Source organism: Schistocerca piceifrons, chromosome 3, assembly GCF_021461385.2.
Source record: "Schistocerca piceifrons isolate TAMUIC-IGC-003096 chromosome 3, iqSchPice1.1, whole genome shotgun sequence".
In the NCBI taxonomy this organism is placed as follows: Eukaryota; Metazoa; Arthropoda; class Insecta; order Orthoptera; family Acrididae; genus Schistocerca; species Schistocerca piceifrons.
Window position 1 is genome coordinate 637342776 of NC_060140.1, and position 23286 is coordinate 637366061.

The 23286-nt window shown below is 43.6% G+C and overlaps 1 protein-coding gene across 1 annotated transcript in view; it reads right to left on the reverse strand.

Annotated features, from left to right (window-relative positions):
- The window catches only part of LOC124789293 (solute carrier family 22 member 7-like), a 237824-nt gene that overhangs the window by 141853 nt on the left and 72685 nt on the right, over nucleotides 1-23286 (reverse strand). Inside the window, exons 4-5 of the mRNA XM_047256604.1 lie at nucleotides 22791-22948; nucleotides 2457-2625 (exon numbers count right to left, since the gene is read on the reverse strand). Of these exons, the coding sequence (XP_047112560.1) occupies nucleotides 2457-2625; nucleotides 22791-22948 (327 nt within the window). The remainder of the gene's footprint in view (nucleotides 1-2456; nucleotides 2626-22790; nucleotides 22949-23286) is intronic.

Sequence of the window (23286 nt, forward strand, 5' to 3'; positions counted from 1 at the left end):
GAAGGTGAGGGCTCCTGCTGCTAAAGAAAAAAGAATAATTTGGTATTCCACGCGATTTGAAGTCATGACATCTTGTACCGATCCTCCACGCGACAGTCAAAAGTAAGACGGAAAAGAAGTGCGGCACTAATGCAATTCACTGAGGCAGTGTCATGGATACCTACCGCATTGTCATCCTCTAGATCTGAGGTCGAGTGTGTAGTGGAGTTTTTCCTCTTGCTACTATACCCAGAGAACCTCGTTTTGCGGGATATCGTGTTGACAGCAGGGTTTTCATTGACTGTAGCACACTATAACAGCGAATGGGCGGGCCAGTGATTAGCAGAAAACCAGAAACGAAAGCACCTATCATCGAGAAGAATTTCCACGCTCTAGGGCGCACAAGCCATAGTCCACACGCCCACCTCTGCGCATCGGTCGTCACGAGGCGCAGTGAATATTATGGGGCAGCTCTATGCACACCAGAAGTTCCTCTGAACAGGCCGGTGGCAGGGTACATATACAGTGCAAGTCGCAAGAGCCGACCAACCATGTTAGTCAGTAAAGCTCTTTTCTGTTAGGAAGCGGTATTGTTTTCGACTTATTGTTGTTTGCGTGGCGTAAAACTCGGTGGTCGTCTCTCAGCGGCGAGCGATGCATAAACCTACTGTTTGGACGTGTAGGTAAGTATATTTGCCAACAGAGTTTGGCATGACATCTGCACCTACACCAAGACGAATGCACAGTGGGCAACTCTTGCAATTGTCAAAAACGTTTTAGGAACACTCCGCGGCTATAAGGCTGCTTGTTCGGCTGGCCAGGTCACCTGATCGCAGTCCTTATATATGAGACACCATAGAGAGCCACGTGCTTGTGGATGACGTTTGAGCGGTCATGAATCGTGATATCTCTTCAGCGATTTCAGTGTCACGCCACAACACTTGGCTATCCCCATCAGTACAAAAGACTGCACTACACTACCTGTTCAATAGTATCCGGACACCTATTAGTGGACGTGAATAAGGCGTGTATCCACCCTTCGCATTTACGATGGCTTTAACTCTGCTGGAGACACTTTCAAAGAGGTGTCTGAATGTATGAGGAGGAACGACAGCCCATTCTTCCTCAAGATCCGAAACGAAAGACGCTACTGATGTTGGATGCTGCAGTTTGGAATAAAGTCGACGTCCTAACTCATTCCAAAGATGTCTCAGTGGGTTAACGTCTACAGCCTGAGCAGCGAAGTCAAAATGGCTCTGAGCACTACGCGACTTAACTTCTGAGGTCATCAGTCGCCTAGAACTTAGAACTAATTAAACCTAACTAACCTAAGGACATCACACACATCCATGCCCGAGGCAGGATTCGAACCTGCGACCGTAGCGGTCGCCTGGCTCCAGACTGTAGCGCCTAGAACAGCACGGCCACTCCGGCCGTCAGCGAAGTCCATTTTAGAAATGTTACTCTCCACAAGCCATTGCCCCACAGAAAGTGTTTCACAACATGGTGCTTTGTCATGCTGATACAAACACTTATCGTCTCTCAGCTGTTCTACCACACTGTACACAGTAAACGATAGTGTAAAATATATTAATATGCTTCCGCATTGAGCCTTTTCATAAACGCATTTAGGGAACCGCAGCCTAACCACGAAAAACAACCTCATACTGTAACACCATCTCCTTCGTACTTTGCTGTTGGCACTACACATGATGGCAGGTAACTTTTATCGGAAATTTCACAAACCAAAAAAGTTCCAACGGGTTGGCTCAGGATATGGCGTGAGTTATCGCTCCAATCAGTCTTTTTTCCGTCATCCGCTGTCCAGTGGCGTCGCCGCTTATAGCGCCACAAGCGCCACTTTGCACTGCCTATAAAAATATGAGGATTACGAGGACCTTTTCAACCACTGAGCACCATCTTTTTTAGTTCCTTACGCACAGTCATTCTGTTAGCTAGCCTGCAGGTAGCACATTAAAACGAGTGATTACTCGGCTGATACCATGCGACTTCTTACAACAACACTTTATCAACTGAAATGTCCATGATAGAGATTTTACTCAGGTGACATTCAATGACTAGTCCTCGTTCGAACTCAACGAGTTCTCCTAACTGACCCATTCTGTTGTTACTACTCGTCTGATGGCAACACAACACACCCCGCAGGTCCGCCTCTCGGGACATCTAGTGGTCAGTTTCGCATTACTTATCAGTGCCCAGATACTTTCGATCAGGTAGTGTAATAGATATTCCTCTGTATCTAGTGTGAAAAAAATTGAAAAATAAGTTTATGGAAGAGTAAGTGCCATGTATTACACGCGCATAGGAAATAGCATCGATAGTGTACGTATACCACTTGATTCTTCTGTCACAACAATAAATTTTAACATTACCTAATTTTTCAACATATAATAATAAAACTTACAAGAATTATCATCACCCAATAGTAATTCTTTCATATGCTCCGGCCATCTTACCTGTAGAAGAGTAGTAACACAAGGCAGCACAGTGCCGCAAAAAGTATGGAATACTTCCAGCTGGGAAAGATCTGAACAGACAAGCTGGCAAAAGCCAATCCGACAGCCAGAGCAACGTTTGCCATGCAATTTATGCTGGATCGGTTTCTGATATCCGTCAGCTCCAGACCTGAAATATCAAAATGCGTTTCATATTTAACCACTGAATTTCCAGTGTCATATGTTTCGACTTTAAGTCATTTTCGATGATGCAGTACGATATTGCCCTTTACAGAAACATTCCTAAAAGGCTAAACACTATGTATAATCACCAAAATATGACAATGAGTCCACATACAGGGTGTCTCAAACCTTTTGGGTCAAATTAAAACATGTGTAGTGGGTCCACAACCGATTATATTGAGATAGCGAACCAATGGTTGGAAATGCATATTTGTTGTGTTGTGGACATACACAGCATGCACTGCATGCAAACAATGTAGCTCATAGTAATTGTTCAAAGCGACGACAGCGAGTAATCAATGCATGCATAGAAACGGCCCGTGAAATTCTGCTACACTCCCTCAAAGATTCCTGGTGTATGTTGTGCCAGCAGAAAGGCAATTGAGACCCCAGCAAGCAGGACGTCATCTGCTTTTATGGTGTCTCATACACAAATGTCTTGACATATCACAAGAGGAACATATCTAGAGGTGTGAGATACGGCGATCGTTCTGACCATGGCACATCATCTCCCCCTGCAATCCAGCTATGAAGGTATATGATGTTTAGGTGCTCGTGTACATTAACATCGAATTGGGCTGGTGCAATGTCGAACTGAAATCTCACCCTTTCGAGACAAGAAGGGGTTCAGTCACCATAAACTATGGCAGCACATCTCACAGGAACACCAGGTGACATGGACCACTCAAACAAGGACGCAACTAATACGGTCCTGTTAAGTGATCTTTGACAATGCCCACCCATACTTCGACAGATAATCGTTACTGGTGGTCATCTACGTGGATGCCACGGCGGTTGTCCTCACTCCAGATGTGGCTGTTACAGCTATTGAAAACTCCATCACAGGTGAATGAAGCATCATGCGTGAACAATACAAACTATGAGAAGTTCCGCACTAAGACACGGCGGTGGATAATCCATTGTCAAAAGTGAATTGGGGACTCAAAATACGTTGGTCCCACTGGTTGCACGTATTCTTTATGATAGGGGTAAAATACCTGTTCCAACAGTTCACACTGTATTCTTCGAAGAGTCTATTTCACAGGCAAGTTGATGCGTGCCTGTTGCTGGGTGGTAGGCCATACGATCTAACAACATCTCCTGGAACTCTTGTGTTCGGACATGTCTTTGTCAGGAACCTTGGCTGGCTCTCCGTGGCGCGAATGACCCCATCTCTCGTAAGGCGATATCCACGGAGATAAACTTCTTCCAATGGTGCCTGTTGGGAAAGCGTTCTCTACACATTCGTACTACATTAAGGGCACTACATCCTGCCGCCCCATACGATAAATGCAATTGTCTCTACCAACTCTAGTGACGTGCAACGTCCCATCTTTGACCATACGTCATGCACTGCACAGTAACACTCCACACCATGGACACATCACAAGCTGTCTGACGCAATGGACAACTGACACCAGAGATAGTGGTGTGTGTGTGTGGGTCATAGGTCAATGCAGCGGTGGGATGCAAGCAGTCTCACTTGACACATATACTGTGGCTGAGTTGTGTGCAATATATCTGATTGGTGGTCAGGTGTGGACAATCTTTATTGTCCGCTGACTGTTCCAGCGTATGACGACACCTGGGATCTTTGCGGGAGTGCAGCAGAACTACATGCGCCATTACAATCCATGCATTGAGACTGGCAGTGGTTGCTTTGAGCAATACTATGAGCCACATTGTTGTTATGCAGTGTACGCCGGGGGTGTCCATAACACAATAAATATACATTTCCGCCCATTGCCTCCCTATCTCAATACGATCGGCTATTGATAATTATCATCTGTTTCAGATTGACTCAAAAGATTTGACACACCCTGTATAATTTATGGTTACTTAATTAGATCATTAAATGTCTACAGCAGAATATTACATCACCAAAACTACAGCTTGACTAAATTAAAATATCGCATGAAGAAGTCATTGAAATGGCCCAGAAGGAATTTCATTTATGACTCGTTGTTTCCATAACACTAGCGCAGAGCATAAAAGTAGCTTGGGGAAATCTGAAACAACTGTTAAGAATCTGCACCCAAATTTCTACCCACTCGTCTCAGATACTCAGCCTGTTTTCAGAGTGATGACAGCCGGTGCCCCTTTGTTCGAAAGCAGTCCGCTGACGGATCAAACTATTTATGAGGTGTCAAGGAATATGTTTTGGGACAAATTTTTATTGGTGTAACTAAGTAAGCGAGTGTTTGGCTATACGTCGAAAGTTTCCACATTCAGTTCTCAGTCACTCTCACTTTTTTCACTTATCGTATCTTTCATGTATGTGCAACTATTCGTATTTGTGAAAAATTCCACGTTTTACTGTGGTTCGGAGCTGAAGGGCCCCCTATGACTATTTGCATTAAGTTCATTTAAAGACGGGGTGTTATTAACGGTATAGTATATGGCTATGCCTTTGGGGTTCAGACCTGCCTGTTTTGATAGACAGAAATTGGAAGATAGCAAACAAGCAGGGTAATTGTTGAATAATTGTTTCGTTGCTCGAAGAAAGTGGCTGCCGTTTGCAATACCAAATAAGGCATTCAGAATGTATACTCGCGGGTGGTCGATAACTACGACGTGAGCTGGTGACTGATAGGTGCAGTTATTCACTGTGAGGAAGACCACCCTCATCGAGTGCCAAAAAAAAAAAAAAAAAGTTTCCGTTTACTCCACGCAGTGGACTGTCACAGTGTAACTAATCGGCGACATACGTAACTCGCCTTTTCTTTGTAACTGAAAAATAGTCATATCGCACCCGTTGTGTGACGGTGCATAAAGCATCTTTAGTGGCCCCAGAAAACGAGTTATGAGCTACGAATCATATACTAATAAAATATGTGCTTAACATTTAATATAAAAAAAGCAGTAATGATGTGCTAAGGCGAATTAGCTACACAGCAAATCGAAAATTTTTAAAATCGATACCTGGAATGTATGCAATAGATCCTGATGAATGTGTCTCCCTGAAGTGAGTTAGAAATAAATACACTACTGGAAATGGAAAAAAGAACACAGACACCGGTGTGTCAGACCCACCATACTTGCTCCGGACACTGCGAGAGGGCTGTACAAGTAATGATCACACGCACGGCACAGCGGACACACCAGGAACCGCGGTGCTGGCCGTCGAATGGCGCTAGCTGCGCAGCATTTGTGCACCGTCGCCGTCAGTGTCAGCCAGTTTGCCGTGGCATACGGAGCTCCATCGCAGTCTTTAACACTGGTAGCATGCCGCGACAGCGTGGACGTGAACCGTATGTGCAGTTGACGGACTTTGAGCGAGCGCGTATAGTGGGCATGCGGGAGGCCGGGTGGACGTACCGCCGAATTGCTCAACACGTGGGGCGTGAGGTCTCCACAGTACATCGATGTTGTCGCCAGTGGTTGGCGGAAGGTGCACGTGCCCGTCGACCTGGGACCGGACCGCAGCGACGCACGGATGCACGCCAAGACCGTAGGATCCTACGCAGTGCCGTAGGGGACCGCACCGCCACTTCCCAGCAAATTAGGGACACTGTTGCTCCTGTGGTATCGGCGAGGACCATTCGCAACCGTCTCCATGAAGCTGGGATACGGTCCCGCACACCGTTAGGCCGTCTTCCGCTCACGCCCCCAACATCGTGCAGCCCGCCTCCAGTGGTGTCGCGACAGGCGTGAATGGAGGGACGAATGGAGACGTGTCGTCTTCAGCGATGAGAGTCGCTTCTGCCTTGGTGCCAATGATGGTCGTATGCGTGTTTGGCGCCGTGCAGGTGAGCGCCACAATCAGGACTGCATACGACCGAGGCACACAGGGCCAACACCCGGCATCATGATGTGGGGAGCGATCTCCTACACTGGCCGTACACCACTGGTGATCGTCGAGGGGACACTGAACAGTGCACGGTACATCCAAACCGTCATCGAACCCATCGTTCTACCATTCCTAGACCGGCAAGGGAACTTGCTGTTCCAACAGGACAATACACGTCCGCATGTATCCCGTGCCACCCAACGTGCTCTAGAAGGTGTAAGTCAACTACCCTGGCCAGCAAGATCTCCGGATCTGTCCCCCTTTGAGCATGTTTGGGACTGGATGAAGCGTCGTCTCACGCGGTCTGCACGTCCAGCACGAACGCTGGTCCAACTGAGGCTCCAGGTGGAAATGGCATGGCAAGCCGTTCCACAGGACTACATCCAGCATCTCTACGATCGTCTCCATGGGAGAATAGCAGCCTGCATTGCTGCGAAGGGTGGATATACACTGTACTAGTGCCGACATTGTGCATGCTCTGTTGCCTGTGTCTATGTGCCTGTGGTTCTGTCAGTGTGATCATGTGATGTATCTGACCCCAGGAATGTGTCAATAAAGTTTCCCCTTCCTGGGACAATGAATTCACGGTGTTCTTATTTCAATTTCCAGGAGTGTAGTTATCTAGAACTGAGTTTCTCTGAGCGTATACAATGTTCAGATAACCTACGGATATGCAGCCAGATGACGTCGTTGACAAGCGCCGATATTTCGACAGGTGTACAACCTGTCATTTTGAAAGCAAAACTGCAGCAAGTAAGCGGTTTGCAAATGAATTTCCACTTCTGATTGCAGGGAGATTCCAGAAAGATATAGCGCCACCACATAACTATACATGACCGACATCAAAAGTTATGGATGGTGAAAACTAATAGTCATCAAGTGAGTTAGCATTAATTCTGTCCCTCTGTTTTTGACAGCGAAAGAGCACGATTCCACTCAGGATTCAAGCAAAACCTCCATTTATAAGGTTACAAGCTAATTTAGTTTAGACTACTTCTTTAACAACACCATCCCAATAGCGGAAAGTTCATTTCAAAATATTCGTGTTGTTGTATTCCATAGGATGACTGGTGCCAAGACAATGCTCTGCACTTGCAGATTTCCTCAGCTGTTGTGTGTGGCGCTTACGCTCAGTAAATTGGAAATTTGTGGTAAGTTCTTTGGGACCAAACTGCTGAGGTCATCGGTCCCTAGGCTTACACACTACTTAATCTTAAACTAACTTACGCTAAGGACAACACACACACCCATGCCCAAGAGAGGACTCGAACCTGCGACGGGGAGAACCGTGGCAAGGCGCCCGAGACCGCACGACTACCTCGCGCGGCTTACGCTCAGTACACTGCTCCTCCGTGGTCCTTACACTGACCAATAGAGGGTGGTTCATTCATCGTGACCGGGCCAAATATCTCACGAAATAAGCGTCAAACGAAAAAACTACAAAGAACGAATCTTGTCTAGCTTGAAGGGGGAAACCAGATGGCGCTATGGTTGGCCCGCTAGATGGCGCTGCCATAGGTCAAACGGATATCAACTATGTTTTTTTAAATAGGAACCCCCATTTTTTATTACATGCTCGAGTAGTACGTAAAGAAATGTGAATGTTTTAGTTGGATCACTTTTTTCGTTTTGTGATAGATGGCGCTGTAATTGTCAAAAACGTGTAAGTACGTGGTATCACGGGAAATTATTCGCAAGTACGAAGCACAAAGGACTACTGCTTTACAATGGACAAGCCTCAGGTGGAAAATACCTCGTGCTGCTTTGTGGCTTCTCAAAGGCGTCTCTCGTTGGCAGCGGAAGTGGAACAATGTGGACTACGTCTGTGTGGAAAACGTTCCGCATACAATATTGCAACAGCTTTCCCACTGCAATCCTCTTTGGCGTATGTGAGCAGTATGTCGTCTATTTCAGCAGCTGTATATTGGTACATGTCGCAATGCTGTCAACAATGTTACTGCACTGGCAGACCACGCAACGTCCGCAGTACGATGCGGACGAGGGCTGTGTGGGGGAATGTAGTGCTTGTGCAAGGATGTTATTAGGTTCATACCGGGTATCCGCAGTACACAGATGGCTACAAGGTTGCATACCTCCCGTATTCAGACACCAAAGCGAATCAGAACAAACCGTCACAACATTTCGTTCTCAGACCTCGCCGTATTCCAGCGCCAAACCCGTACGTTTCCGGATAGAGATTCCTTCTTGAAAACTGATCAGTTTGCCGTCCTGCACAACATACCAAACGTTGACAGTGTTCTTTTGTGGCAATCTGTATATTATACAGGCTAGTTCTTCTTAACGGTATGCCCCCGAAGCGACGTAGATTGTACTGAGACAAGTCATTTAATGTAAAACAAATGGGGCCACAAATGTCAGTAAATACTCCTCCAAAAGTGGATGACAAATGTTGAAGGTGTGATTTCACCAGATGCGGCGGCTGAATCTATCGGTCTTTCCTACCTGATCATTCCAACCGAAATCAAGTATTCACGTCGGTGCGACTCTGGGCGAACGTGGGTAAGTAGGGCTCACGGTTCAAGTCTTTTGCATTGTGTTAGACAGTCATGTGTTTCTATTGACGTAATGTTCATTACGGTATTTACCTGCCTCGCGGCCTCCGCTGGTTAATTGCAAAGAACACTGCAGCAAAAATCTACCATAATGCGTCACAACTAAAAAAATACGAGCACGTTTCCGAATTGCATCGCTACCAGTAAACGATCTTCTTGTTCTTTACTAAATGAAGTCTGTGACCAAAAAAGAGGAGCGACAAAAGGAAAGAACCACAAAGTAAGAACACCTTTTGCTTGATTACAGGGAGAACAATAATTTGGTAACTTCTACCTTTACAATACATCACATTTACGAAAGGTGTTCGAAAACAGAGCAGCCTATCGGAGCGGTGTGTAGCACTGCTCCCTACCTTCGAGGGTAAGATGGCTGCTCGTGCAGCGAGTTACGTCATCTGGTGACGTCGTATGTTCTACATTTGTGGCCCACTTTTCGATATCTCCCGATATTTTCGGCGGTATGAGTCTTACATTAAGAAACATTGTCTGAGAGTCATCTCCGTCGCTTCGGGGTTTTTGAAACGTTAGTGAGAATCATCCTGTGTATTGTTCACTATGGTTCTTTTGGATGTTAGGCACAGAGACAGGGACTTTAGAAATTGTAAGATGCAGGCGTGCCAAAACCTAACAGTTAAGACAGCTCACTGTGCTGGGGAAGTATGGTTCACTCGTAAAAAAGTGATTTAAACGTCTTTGAAGCTGCCAAATATGTCGAAAAGCTAGTTCCCTTCTCTTACATCCCTAACTCCACCCAGAACATGTTCACCTTTTTTGTGCTATGATGGAAGCGTTTTTCATTCACGTTACCAACTTTTACTCTTCCATAATTTTGATATCAGACTGCATTGCTTGCCAACTGATGTAGATTTTTGTTGACTCGGGCGACGAATGATCCGGTAGAGGTCTTTTTAGTGTCTTTTCAACCATTCTGCGTGGGTTGGACATCGCTGGATGGCTCCTCTCTGGCTACCCGCCCAGATTGTTGAACCTTTCCAGTACAGCCTGCTGTGTTCTCGGGGCACACAAGCCTCGTCACCATACCAAGGTCACATGCCTGCAGGAAGTTTTATGTTTAATTTTTTAAAAATATTGTCCTTATTGTTTAATTTTGATTATTTTGATTGTTTTTTGTTCCATTTTATATTATTCCATTGTTTCTAAGTTTATTGGATTTATTATTGTTGTTTTAACTTTTTATTTATATCTACACATATTTCATTCATATACGCAAGCGATTTTATACGAGGTCATTTGAAAAAAGCCATGCCATTAAAATTGCAACACCACGAAGATGACGTGCTACAGATGCGAAATTTAACCGACAAGTAGAAGATGCTGTGATATGCAAATGATTAGCTTTTCAGAGCATTCACACAAGGTTGGCGCCGGTGGCGACACATACAACGTGCTGACATGAGGAAAGTTTCCAACCAATTTCTCATACACAAACAGCAGTTGACCGGCGTTGCCTGGTGAAACGTTGTTGTGATGCCTCGTGTAAGGAGGATAAATGCGTACCATCACGTTTCCAACTTTGATAAAGGTAGGATTGTAGCCTATCGCGATTGCGGCTTATCGTATCGCGGCATTGCTGCTCGCGTTGATCGAGATCCAATGACTCTTAGCAGAATATGGAATCGGTGGGTTCAGGAGGGTAATACGGAACGCCGTGCTGGATCCCCACGGCCTCGTATCACTAGCAGTCGAGATGACAGGCATCTTATCCGAATGGCTGTAACGGATCATGCAGCCACGTCTCGATCCCTGAGTCAACAGATGGGGACGTTTGCAAGACAACAACCATCTGGACGAACAGTTCGACGAGGTTTGCAGCAGCATGGACAATCAGCTCGGAGACCATGGCTGCGGTTACCCTTGACGCTGTTATCACAGACAGGAGCGCCTGCGATGGTGTACTCAACGACGAACCTGGGTGCACGAATGGCAAAACGTCATTTTGTTGTATGAATCCAGGTTCTGCTTACAGCATCATGACGGTCGCATCCGTGTTTGGCGACATCGCGGTGAACGCACATTGGAAGCGTGTATTCGTCATCGCCATACTGGCGTATCACCCGGCGTGATTGTATGGGATGCCATCGGTTACACGTCTCGGTCACTTCTTGTTCGCATTGACGGCACTTTGTACAGTGGTCGTTACATTTCCGATGTGTTACGAACCGCGGGTCTACCCTTCGTTCGATCCCTGCGAAACCCTACATTTCAGCAGGATAATGCACGACCGCATGTTGAAGGTCCTGTACGGTCCTTTCTGCGTACAGAAAATGTTCGACTGCTGCCCTGGCCAGCACATTCGCCAGATCTCTCACCAAATGAAAACGTCTGGTCAATGGTGGCAGAGCAACTGGCTCGTCACAATACGCCAGTCACTACTCTTGATGAACTGTGGTATCGTGTTGAAGCTGCATGGGCAGCTGTACCTGTACACGCCATCCAAGCTCTGTTTGACTCAATGCCCAGGCGTATCAAGGCCGTTATTACGGCCAGAGGTTGTTGTTCTGGGTACTGATTTATTAGCATCTATGCACCCAAAACGCTTGAAAATGTAATCACATGTCAGTTCTAGTATAATATATTTGTCCAATTAATAACCGTTTATCATCTGCATTTCTTCTTCGTGTAGCAATTTTAATGGCTAGTAGTGTAAGTCATGCAATGCAGAAAATAATGGCAAACATATATAGTATATAAACTAAAAATTAAATACTGTGCGAAGTTATGATAATAATTTCTATACATAGTTTATATTACGTAAATAAACTTACGATAAGACCGTATGACATAGATAAACGTATGATACGAATAAAAATTTGCAATGATTATACAAAAAAGACGTGGACACGCGGTTCACGTGAAGAAGCAGCTTTGAAACTCAGAAAATGATGCAAATCTCTCCCTGTTAAAAAAGATTATATGTCAAATGGCTTCTGGATGGCAGAAGGCTTCCGTCTAATTTAGCAGCAGCATGAGACTGTACAATACCGTGCTTCTTAAAATTAGTTACAAAGTAACCCTCAAGAATCAAGTGATCAGCCATGCAACGAAATAGTAAGAGTATTTCATTATATTTACTTAAAAGCTTATTTTATCCCATGCTGAACGGTTTGCGGAGCTATTAATAAAATACTGAAAAGCATAAATCTTATTATCATCTCTTATCTTAAAACTGTTGTCATTGTTTATTTAAGGCCTGCAATAATAAAAATTGAAACTTAAGAACTGCCACAATGTGAATAATTTTGACGCGATATTTTGCAACAAGCAATCCGAATTAAGTATGATTACGATGTGGGGGAAATAACGTAGATCTGCGAAACAATGTATGCTACAAAATACGAGTATCAACTTTTCAATTCCGCACGAAAATTGAAACATAGCATAGTAGTTTTTCAAGAAAACGCAGTAAAACATTTTCTATTGCTTAGAAATAAGGCAACCTTTTTCCTGAAAATTATTTTTAGAACATTTCTGCATGATCATCGATAAGATTTAAATGCTTGATCAAACAGCATGTCATTCTGTACAGGGCTGGGCATAATTGTGATTTGACACATTAATTGTTTTGCACGTCCAATGATCTTTCATTGATTTTAAGCCACTGGTGAATAAAATTTTTAACATATATACAACGAAACCATAGTCAACTGTAATAACCAGTTTTTTAATTATATCCAAATGCTGCGCTTAAAATGCCAAGCATTTCTACGAAACGCAGTTTCATTTGCAGACATGTGATTTGTCTCACGTAAAACACGAACGATGAAAGATTTTTGCAAATGCTTCTTATAACTACCGTAAAAATGTATTTTTTACTATCATTTGTATCAAATTGAACCTCCTCAACAAGTGCGACACGCGTAAGCCGAACTTTCCGTGCATTTTACGTGTAAACTTAGTTCGCTATATCGCGGCAACGCATAAAGCTTCCACAAAAGAACAAGACGACCATTAATTATATACATTTGTCTACCTTTTTATAAATTTTAACTGGTTCGCACAAGAACTCGCGAAAAACGTGTTTTTTGGCATGTAAAATCCGAATGAAGCTAGATTTTTGAGAGCGAGTTTTCAGGTGTATCGTTAGGCCATTTTTTTATATATATCTGATTCATTTTAACTGTTCGCAAGCGTTAAGTACACTAATTTAACGTGCTACTCTTAGCTCGACTTTAAACCATCGTATTTCGACAGTGGCTCAAGAAAATTTTGACTTTATCCATTTATATACCTTTGTGGAAAGTGTGAAGCGATTCGTACAAGAAATAGGACGCTTCAAAAATCTCCACGAAAAAAGGGCTTTTGCACGTAAAACCCAAATGAATCAAAATATTTTCCAATGCTTAAGACTTATCTTAGACAAAAATCCGATACACCGGTGGACCATATTTGAACCGTCAATTGCACTCTAGTCCGGAGTCAATTAAGAGTGACTGTTTTTTGCGTAAAATCCGAACGGTGGACATAGAAATGGTGCTATTATTTGAGTATTAATTTCAGGCAGTGAAATCTTTTACAGAAGGAATTAATCGATTCGCACAATCTGCGTGGGCGCCAGCTCCGGGCCGTCGTTCAAACGTTGCTTTACATACAATAACATAGCTACAGTGAAACATGTTTGACTGGCTGTACAAATTGCCGCTGGTTCGGGCTAAACCAAAAACATTTCACCCCAAGTTCCTAGCTCAAATAGGAACCGAGCACCAAGACCAATCGAAACCGAGACCCCGAGAAAGACAGGCCGTGGCTCGTACGTCACGAAGGTAGTCCGCTCAACTCAGCAGAAAAAAATGCGTTTCTAAACCTGTCAACACGCAGCTGGGCGTGTAAGTACTAAAGGAGAATTGCATCTTCCACTGGAATCTGCTATTATGAAGTCTTACTGATTAACAGTACTAGAGCAAAATTTAATTTGAGATCAATACTCGATATAAATGGAATAACGGCTTGTTTATAGCATTTAGTCTCTTCTGCCTAACAGTACTTATTACATGCTGGAAGTGGTGCCTTATGCAGCTGATAACAATTTTAGCATGATTTTATTTTATTGTACTCCAGTACAGCTGTAGCAGATTATAAGTAGGCCCATGGACTTCCCATCATTATAGGACTAATAACAGTATGATTCAATAATAGCGGATTCCAGTAGATGGTTCAGTTTTCGTTTGTACGGACACGCCTAGTTACGAGTTAACACGTGTAGAAACGTAGTTCGTCAGCTGATTTGAGCGAGCGAGCGAGCGCAGGACTACCTCCGTGACTTTGCGCGCCGCGGCCTGTCTTTCTCGTAGGTCTCGATCGAAACCGTATTTCTATGCGCTGCCTTTTCATACATAGACTGCACAATCACATCCACCTGTTGTGCAGCTTCGACTGCTGCGGAACGTGCTGTTAGAGAGTCAATGATGTCCTGTAAGGCACCGACAGGGATGTGGAGCCATGCCCACTACAGTGCCGTGCGCATCTTCGCCAGGTTTCTCGGTTGAGGATCTATGACGCGAACAGTCCGATAGAGCTGGTAGCACATGTTCTCGACTGGCCTTAAATCAGGGGAGCTCGGTGGCAAGAGTGGTGCGTAAACTCATCTTCGTGCTCTTCGAAATTTATACGCTCGTTGCAAGCTTTGTGAGACGTTGCATTGTCCTACTGGTAAATGCCATCGTGTCGAAGAAAAATAAACTATGTGAAGGGATGGTCCCCAGCATAGATAATAGTTATTTTTATCCATTATGCCTTCAGAATGACAAGACCACCAATGAATACTATGAAAACATTACCCACTTCACAACGTTCCCTGCTCCGGATTTGACCCTTAGCTTTCAGGAATTTCACACCGTACACATCAACGGCCCTCTGTCCAATGGATCATGAAAGGTGATTCATCTGAAATGGCCACTTGTCGTCGTCGTGCGCCGGCCGGAGTGGCCGAGCAGTTCTAGGCGCTACAGTCTGGAACCGCACGACCGCTACGGTCGCACGTTCGAATCCTGCCTCGGGCATGGATGTGTGTGATGTCCTTAGGTTGGTTAGGTTTAAGTAGTTCTAAGTTCCAGGGGACTGATGACCTTAGAAGTTTAGTCCCATAGTGCTCAGAGCCATTTGAACCATTTTCGTCGTTGTGAAAATTTCAGCCTTCGTCGCCGATGAAGAGCAGTCAGCACTGTTGCACGAACCTGGCACCTGCTGTGGAGGTCCAGACGCTGAGTGGTTGTTCAACAGCTGCACGCCTGTTCGACCCAACACATGGCCTCATCCGTCTTTCATACCTGTCATCTAGGACCCGTGGTGCTCCACGGTTGCCTCGGCGCCGGTTTTTGGATAGCGCCATTAATCCATGTACTGTGTACTTGAAAAGTTTACGAACTTAGCCGTTTCGGAAATGCTTCCACCCTAGACCCGAAAGCCAATGATCATGCCCTTTTGGACGTCCGTTTCTGCATTATAACAGCTGCGCCGTTTTCCTCGTCTCCCGATGAGCTTTAGACACCCACCCATGCTAGTGTTACCATCTGCCGTTTGTGAGTGCTTATTGCAAGCTGACTTCGATCGTAGTGGTCATATTAATGTGACTGGGCCGTGTATTTGCTACAGCGCTTCCTTGCTCTATTACGGTGGTGGATTTCTTCTCGTAATGATGCACAATATATGCATTCATGTCAGAAGGAAGATTGCAGCTTAAATCGGAACAACACAGACACTGCAACATCGTTATTACAATCCGTCGCGGTAAAACCGTTTCTGACTATCGAACTCAATATTTCGAGCTTCTCTCTGCCATCTTTAGTTTCCATGTCACCACGGTCACTAAGCAGCCGAATAGGATATTTCTATCTGCTTACTGATTTCATGTAAGGCCAAACCTCTTGGGGTTCTTAGTCAAATCGACTGCAGATATTTTAGTTCCAGAATTATTGACGCTTTTGTCAATGGATGAAGTTTTATTTGCTTCCATAGCAACTTCCTAACACGGCTATCAAACCACGGTGGGTCTCTCCTACCCCTTAAAGCCTTGTGAGGACACTTACTTGTTTCAGGCGAACTGAAAGATGGTTTCGAATTCCATCCATTTCTGCTGCACAAGTTCGTCCACTGAACGGAAAATTTGGTGTTAACTACTCAGATACTCTACTGCAGTTTACATCTTGTCTCCCTTATGATTAGTAGTATTCTGCCTAGTGGCAGGTCCATGTCTTCGTACGGAGAATTTCTGATTCCACTGTTCACTGTCTTCAGCTTGTTCCTTCAGTCTGTTGTATCTCCTTCCATCTTTCATATCGTCCAGATGTTGAATTCTTCGTCTTCCTCGTCCTGCGTTTGCGTTTCCATTCGATGACATCATGTGTGAGTCCCTCGTGTCTAAGTACAAGTCCAATCCAGTTGGCCTTTGTCTGAAGAATTGTACGCAGAATACTTCTCTTCTCTCCTACTCTTCGCAGTATATCGTCATTTTTTATGCGATCTGTCCACTTGATCTTTTCCATTCTCCTCCAGCACCACATTTCAAAGCTCTCTAAGTATTTTTTCTCCTTCTTTCTCATGGTCTATGTCTCTGCTCCATACAGTGCAATGTTCCAAATGTAGCTCTTTATCAGTTTTTTTCCTCAATGCCAAACTCAACTTACTGGTCAGCAGAGTCCTCTTCTTGTTGAAAGCAGCTTTGGCCATGGCAATTATTGCTCAGATTTCGTTGGTGCAGTGGGCATCCTTTGTGATAAAACTTCCCAGGTACTTGAACTGATTCACATTTTCCAGTTCCCGAATGTCAACAGTTATTTTTAAGTGTTTCTCACGTTTTTATAAGCGCATCACTTTTGATTTTTCGATGTTGATTTCCATGCCGTATTTTCTTCCCGTTTCTACCAAATTGTTCATCATGTGTTGCAGCTGTCTCTGATTTTTGGCGAGCACTACCAGGTCGTTTTCAACTTGTAAAGTAAAAATATTTCCCTATCTTTGTTGACATTCCTTGTAACGCGGTGCTCTTTGAGGCTGTCAGAGTCTTATGTTTACTGAAGCGCTCCTTTGCGGTAACCGAGGAAATTGTGACATTTTTGGAGAACGAAACTCTCTTCTATAAAAATCAACATGGATTCGGCAAATGGAGATCTCGCGAAACTCAGCTTTCTCTGTTCTTGCATAAGATCCATAATGCTGTAGACAACGGCGCTCAGGTTATCACGCACTCCTTGACTTCAGAAAGGCATTTGACACCGTCCTCCACTGCCGCTTAGTGAAAATAACACGAGCGTACCGAGTATCGGACCAGATTTGCGACTAGGTTCAAGACTTTTTGCAGACAGAACTCAACACGTCGCTGTTCAAAACAAAATTGACAGATGTAATTTCCAGAGTACTCAAAGGAAGTGTGACAGAAGCGTCACTGTTTCCAGTGTACATAAACGATCTCATGGAAAGCGTCGGAAGCTCGTTAAGACTGTTTGCAGACGATGCGATTGTCTATGAGAAAGGAGCAACGCCGTAAGAGACTATCTATTTACAGAGGATTGATGAATGGTGCAGGATCTGGCAGTGGACCCTGAATGTAAATAAGTGTAAAGTATTGCGCATACATAAGAAATGAAATCTGATACTATACAACTAAACTGTTCATGACAAATTGCTGGAAACAGAAACTGCCGTAAAATATCCAGGAGCAACTATCCAGAGCGACCGTAAGTGCAAAGATCACACAAGAAAAATACTAGGAAAAGCAGATATCAAACTGAGATTTATACAAGAATCTTAAGAAAATGTAAACTCATCCACAAAGGAAGTGGCTTGCAAGGCGCTTGATCGACAAAATTCTTAAGTACTGTGTAAGTAGGCTGTTTAGGTTTTTATGTTGATAACGCCACGTAGCGTTGCGCAGTCGGAGGTGAGCCGCCAGCAGTGGTGGATGTGGGGAGATAGATGGCAGAATTTTGAGAGCGGAAGATCTGGACGTGTGTCCATTAGAAAAAGTAAATTTGTAATACTGGATATCATGAACTGATATATATATGATGACTTTTGAACATTATTAAGGTAAATACATTGTTCGTTCTCTATCAAAATCTTTCATTTGCTAACTATGCCTATCAGTAGTTAGTGCCTTCAGTAGTTAGAATCCTTTATTTAGCTGGCAGTATTGGTGCTCGCTGCATTGCAGTAGTTCGAGTAACGAAGATTTTTGTGAGGTAAGTGATTCATGAAAGGTATAGGTCATTGTTAGTCAGGGCCATTCTTTTGTAGGGATTATTGAAAGTCAGATTGCGTTGCGCTAAAAAATAAATTGTGTGTCAGTTTAGTGATGATCAGAATAAGTAAAGAGAGAAATGTCTAAGCACGTTAGGAAAAGGTCAGCTGTTTGAAAATCAAATAACGTAAGAGGTTTACCAGCACAGTCTTTCTTAATTTTTCTAAGGGGATGTTTCAACTGTTCACCAGTCTGGGAGCCTTCGCAGGCTGATATAGGAGAGGGGGAACATCGGAGGAAGAGCGGCACGTTTCGTTACAGAATCGTTTAATAGACTTGAGAGCGAGATGCAGAACAAACTCCAATGGTAGGCGTTGCAAGCGAGGTGTTGTACAATTTGGAGAGATCAGTTTCAGGAAAGAATCGACAACATAGTACTTCCTCCCACATGCAACTCGGAAAATGACAAAGAAAAGGAAACCGGAGGTATTAGAGCTAATAAACAGGCTTACCGGTACTAGAAGGTTTGAGACGTTACGCTTATGAGTTAGATCTCTGTTTGCTAGAAGCAATTTTCTGGCATGACATTCGGAAAAAACGTCATTTCCTCTCGCACCAGTTTTGATAATGTGACTGCCTCAATCTATAGCTGACAAATTGGTCTCCCGCTATTACGACAGCGTGATCAGGAAACTTATTCACAAATTCAGCAAGTTCTCACTGAAGCGCTCTACTACGATAGCTCTTGATACAGGGAGTCTATAAAGGATTCCAAATCCATGTTTGTCCAACTTTTGCACGTTAACTGCATCCAGCACGCTCTCTACATGCATTTTTTTCTGAGGCCTCGAGCTCTGTGTTGAACCAGCAGCTGGTGGTCCAAATCCCCAGGGACTACGACACGTATCCGTCAGTGGTTTCTTCTTCCAGCACTTACATCATGACATACATCTCGGAAAATGACAAAGAAGAGGAAACTGGCGATATTTGAACTAATAAAGAGCCTTACCGGTTGCTAGAACGTTTGAGACCTACGAGTAGGATCTCTGTCTGCTAGAAGTAATTTTCTGGCATGACATTCGGGAAAACGTCATTTCCTCTCGTACCAGTTTTGATAGCGTGACTGTCTCAATCTATAGCTGACAAATTGGTCTCCCCATATTATGATAGCGTGATCAGGAAACTTGCTCACAAATTCTGCAAGTTCTCTCTGTAGCGCTCTACTATGATAGCTCATGATTCATGATGTAGGGAGAGCTCATGATGTAGGGAGTCTATAAAAGACTCCAAAAACCACGTTTGTGCAACCTTTGAACCTTATCTGCATCCGGCAGGCTCTCTACATGCATTCGTTTCCGGGGCATCGATATCTCTGTCGAACCAGCAGCTGGTGGTCCAAATCCCCAGGGACTACGACACGTATCCGTCAGTGGTTTCTTCTTCCAGCACTTATGTCACGGCTGCAGGACGCATCCGAAAGAAAAGGAGGCATCCACTAAATATGTGGTCTACAAACCGAAATGATGCTGTAAACGACGGTGGAACGGGCGAGAGTCAGATACTATCCACCTATTGATACCGCTAGCAGGTCACCAAGCATGAAACATCTCACTGAAGATGCGCTGCAAGAGACAGACACATTCCTGGTTGCCAAACACACATCACGAGGTACAACGACGACAGGATTCAGTGCGTGCGTGCCCTACACGTGCAGCTGTCAACTACCTGTAATTACTCGTATTAATAAGGCGACTTAGCGATGACAGTGCGCTCCGCTTTGTTTTCGTGTTACTCAGGACACTCGGTTTTTGGACTGGACTGGATTAAGGTATCATTTTGTGGCTCAGTATCTCGTATTTGGAGGTGTTGTTGAAATATCCAGAAATATTCAGAACACGACACATCGGGATTGTTTGAGTGAGACCCAACTTCGTCCTGTGCCAAATCTGTATAGATGCTGGTGGATGCCTTTTTGATGAACTGCTGTGAGTCGAACCCTTCATGGTTTTTGACAGATTAACAAAATTATTACAAAATGTGTGTCTATTTTGATCTTTAACAGGTCACCAGAGAAACAGAATATAGCCTTAAAACTTTGATCGTCAAGACGGATGAAGTATACGTAATAGCTTACCTAAATATCGCTGTAAGCGACAGAAATGGAGACAGTAATGAACAATGCACAGTTGTAGTTTGAGTCAAGTGGGCATTTAACGGTTTCGTCTACAGCACGTACCACTGACTACACGTTTCTTAACACAAGTACTTGTGCTGGTTTGTAGGTATGCTCCTTGCTATGAAGGTAGAAATGCAGTTGTAAACTGCGACCGGGCAGAAAATATGTGCGGATGAAGAGTTCACACGAATATGCATATACAAATGTTCGTTAAAAATGTTAGTGCAAATTTTGGCTCTCACGTAAGTGTCAGGGGATGACTTCCACACATGATACATTAGTACACTGTTCCACACGCGCGCATTAGTTATAGTTTTTGAATTATTATTCACTCAGGCACGAGTACAGTTTATGCTAGGGAACTAAAAATTTGGCGATTATTATAGCAAAATCCTATTTCATGACACAGCTCAATTAAGTTTTTATCATTACTATTTATTGGCGTTGCCCTTTTCTTTCACACAATGAAATTAGTACTGGTGAGACGGTTTACAGTTTTACTTTAATAATAATTTTACTCCGAGCCCCCAGTAGCAGTAATGTAGGCTGCTATAATCGAAAGTTACTCAATAAACTCGAACAGAACCACAAGTCGCACTGTCCTCTTTGTTCTAGCAGTTTTGGCGCGAAATCACAGATCGACACATGTTCACTTACGCCGATGAATACCACGTAATTCGTACTCGCACAAATAATCGTAGCACTTCCAGTTCACCAAATATATGCTTGCACACTTCCATAATACTCTTTGTCAAAATAAGTCGGCGCAAAAAAAATTCTTACTCAAACGACCACATGAGCCACCCACAAGTAGGGCTCGCTCACCACCCACCGGCCAACTCCGCCACCCACACGCTCACAGGCTGCCGAACGACTAGCCCCAGGCCAAGAAGGCCGCTCGCTTATATAGGTTCGGATGTCTAGCCCTTTGGCTATGCAGGTACCAATCTCACCAGTTAAGGTTACAATTTTTGACACATAAATCCCTCAACAGAAATAAGTACACCATCAGAACTGTGCTAAAAAGTACATCCTATTTACTATGTTACATTAATTTCTAGGATTATTCTATCGCCCATAAATAAAGTTTTCGTTTTTTGGAAAATCTTGCCTCTTATCGCAGATTTGTTTGTTTACATCTGTGCTGCAAAGTTTTAACACAGAACTGCATATAGCACCGTTTTTAGACGTAATCTATAGCGATCTACACAATCCACCGCTCAGAATCTTCATATCTATAACAATTAATTAATTATAGGCGATAAATGTTAATAATAATTTGCAAACAATGAAAACTATTGCAAGTTAAATGTATGGTATGGCTTAACTAGTTTAAAATACGTGTGATGTCACACAAAATATTATATAGTGCCGTTCCTTACGGCATGAATTTTCTATAGAATTTTATAAACAATTTCCCATCAAACTTTGTTTATTGCTTTTTACGAGCTCAGTTATTTATGAATCTTAACATATGACTACGGCACTCGATCTGCTATGACGAGACGTTTTTAATGAGCGCTCGCTCACATCTGTAAGCTGTTATTTACTATTTTTATTAATTTTTCGGTATTCGTGATATTAAACAATTTTCAAGTTACTATAACTTTTGGATCTCGTGACTTAAAATAAAGAACTATCCCTGAGAAGGTGCTGACCACAATCCACGGCCGCATCGCTCTTCACCTTAAGTTATATGGTTTTCGCGTAATGCGCGAAAAACCAAACAATGCCTCACGCTGTAGTCCACGTGGCCACCCGGCTCGCTCTCCACAAAGCAATCGTTGCATACTAGACCTGTTCATCTAGTAATGGAGGGTCGTACTGCCACAAAGCCTTGCTTGTATTACCATGGTATATAATGTACATTAAACCACTCATCAAAAGCCATGACCAATCTCTGAATGTTTTTAGGTACTTTTGGGTCTCACTGTATGCAAGAAAAACTGGGACCACATTAACAAACAAGAGAAGAATCCAAACTGCAGTGTTTTCAACAGGGTGTGGGTCGTCATTCAATATCAGAATGGAAAAGAAACACCGAAAGTAGATAGCAATTAAGAGGCAAACATTTTAACGAACGGAATGAAGATTATTCTACCCAATGAAAACACGATGTCACAGGAAAGAGTAACAGTAGAATGCTGAAATTAATAATCAAAAGTTATCTCACCGTGTAAAGATCAGTACATGAGATATGATGTAGAAATGTTGGTGATTCATACAAGGTGTATTAAAGATATACATACAAATGGACGTAAGAAGCATGAGTGAAGAAAGTCAAAGAAGACAGCGAAGATTTTTTTTTCAGGAAAACTTGTTCCTAAGGTTCTTTAGACGAGGGGCACGTACTGCTGAAATATCTTGTTCCACAACTCACCTACAGAAATGGCCGATTCTATCATGAGTCCTGCAGCACCCGACACCAGCGACTCCGCCATGACAAACAGCGCGATTTGTGATGGAGTGAACAGAAGTGCTACCCTGCTCACGATGTGTCCCACCAAGCAGGCAAACTGCTGTGGCCGACGTCCATACCTGCAACAAGAATGTAATGTCTTTCTTGCTCCTCGAAAATTACATTTCCTGATTTATTTCCTTATCTGTAAAATACGGACTGGTTATAATTAAAGTTCAGTTACTCACGGAGGCCCAATTCCGGCTGAAGATATCGTGTGGCAGCGAAAACTGATCGATATGCCAAGGCATTAATGCGAACTCGATTTACGCTGGAAGAAAATTAGTTCCAAGTTTGGCCACATGTGCAAATATGACGCTGTACAGTATCTCGTTGATGTGTCCGGTGCTCACACTGAACAAATTGCGTAAGCAGCGATTTACAGTAAAATTAACATTATGCATTTCTCATTTATCTG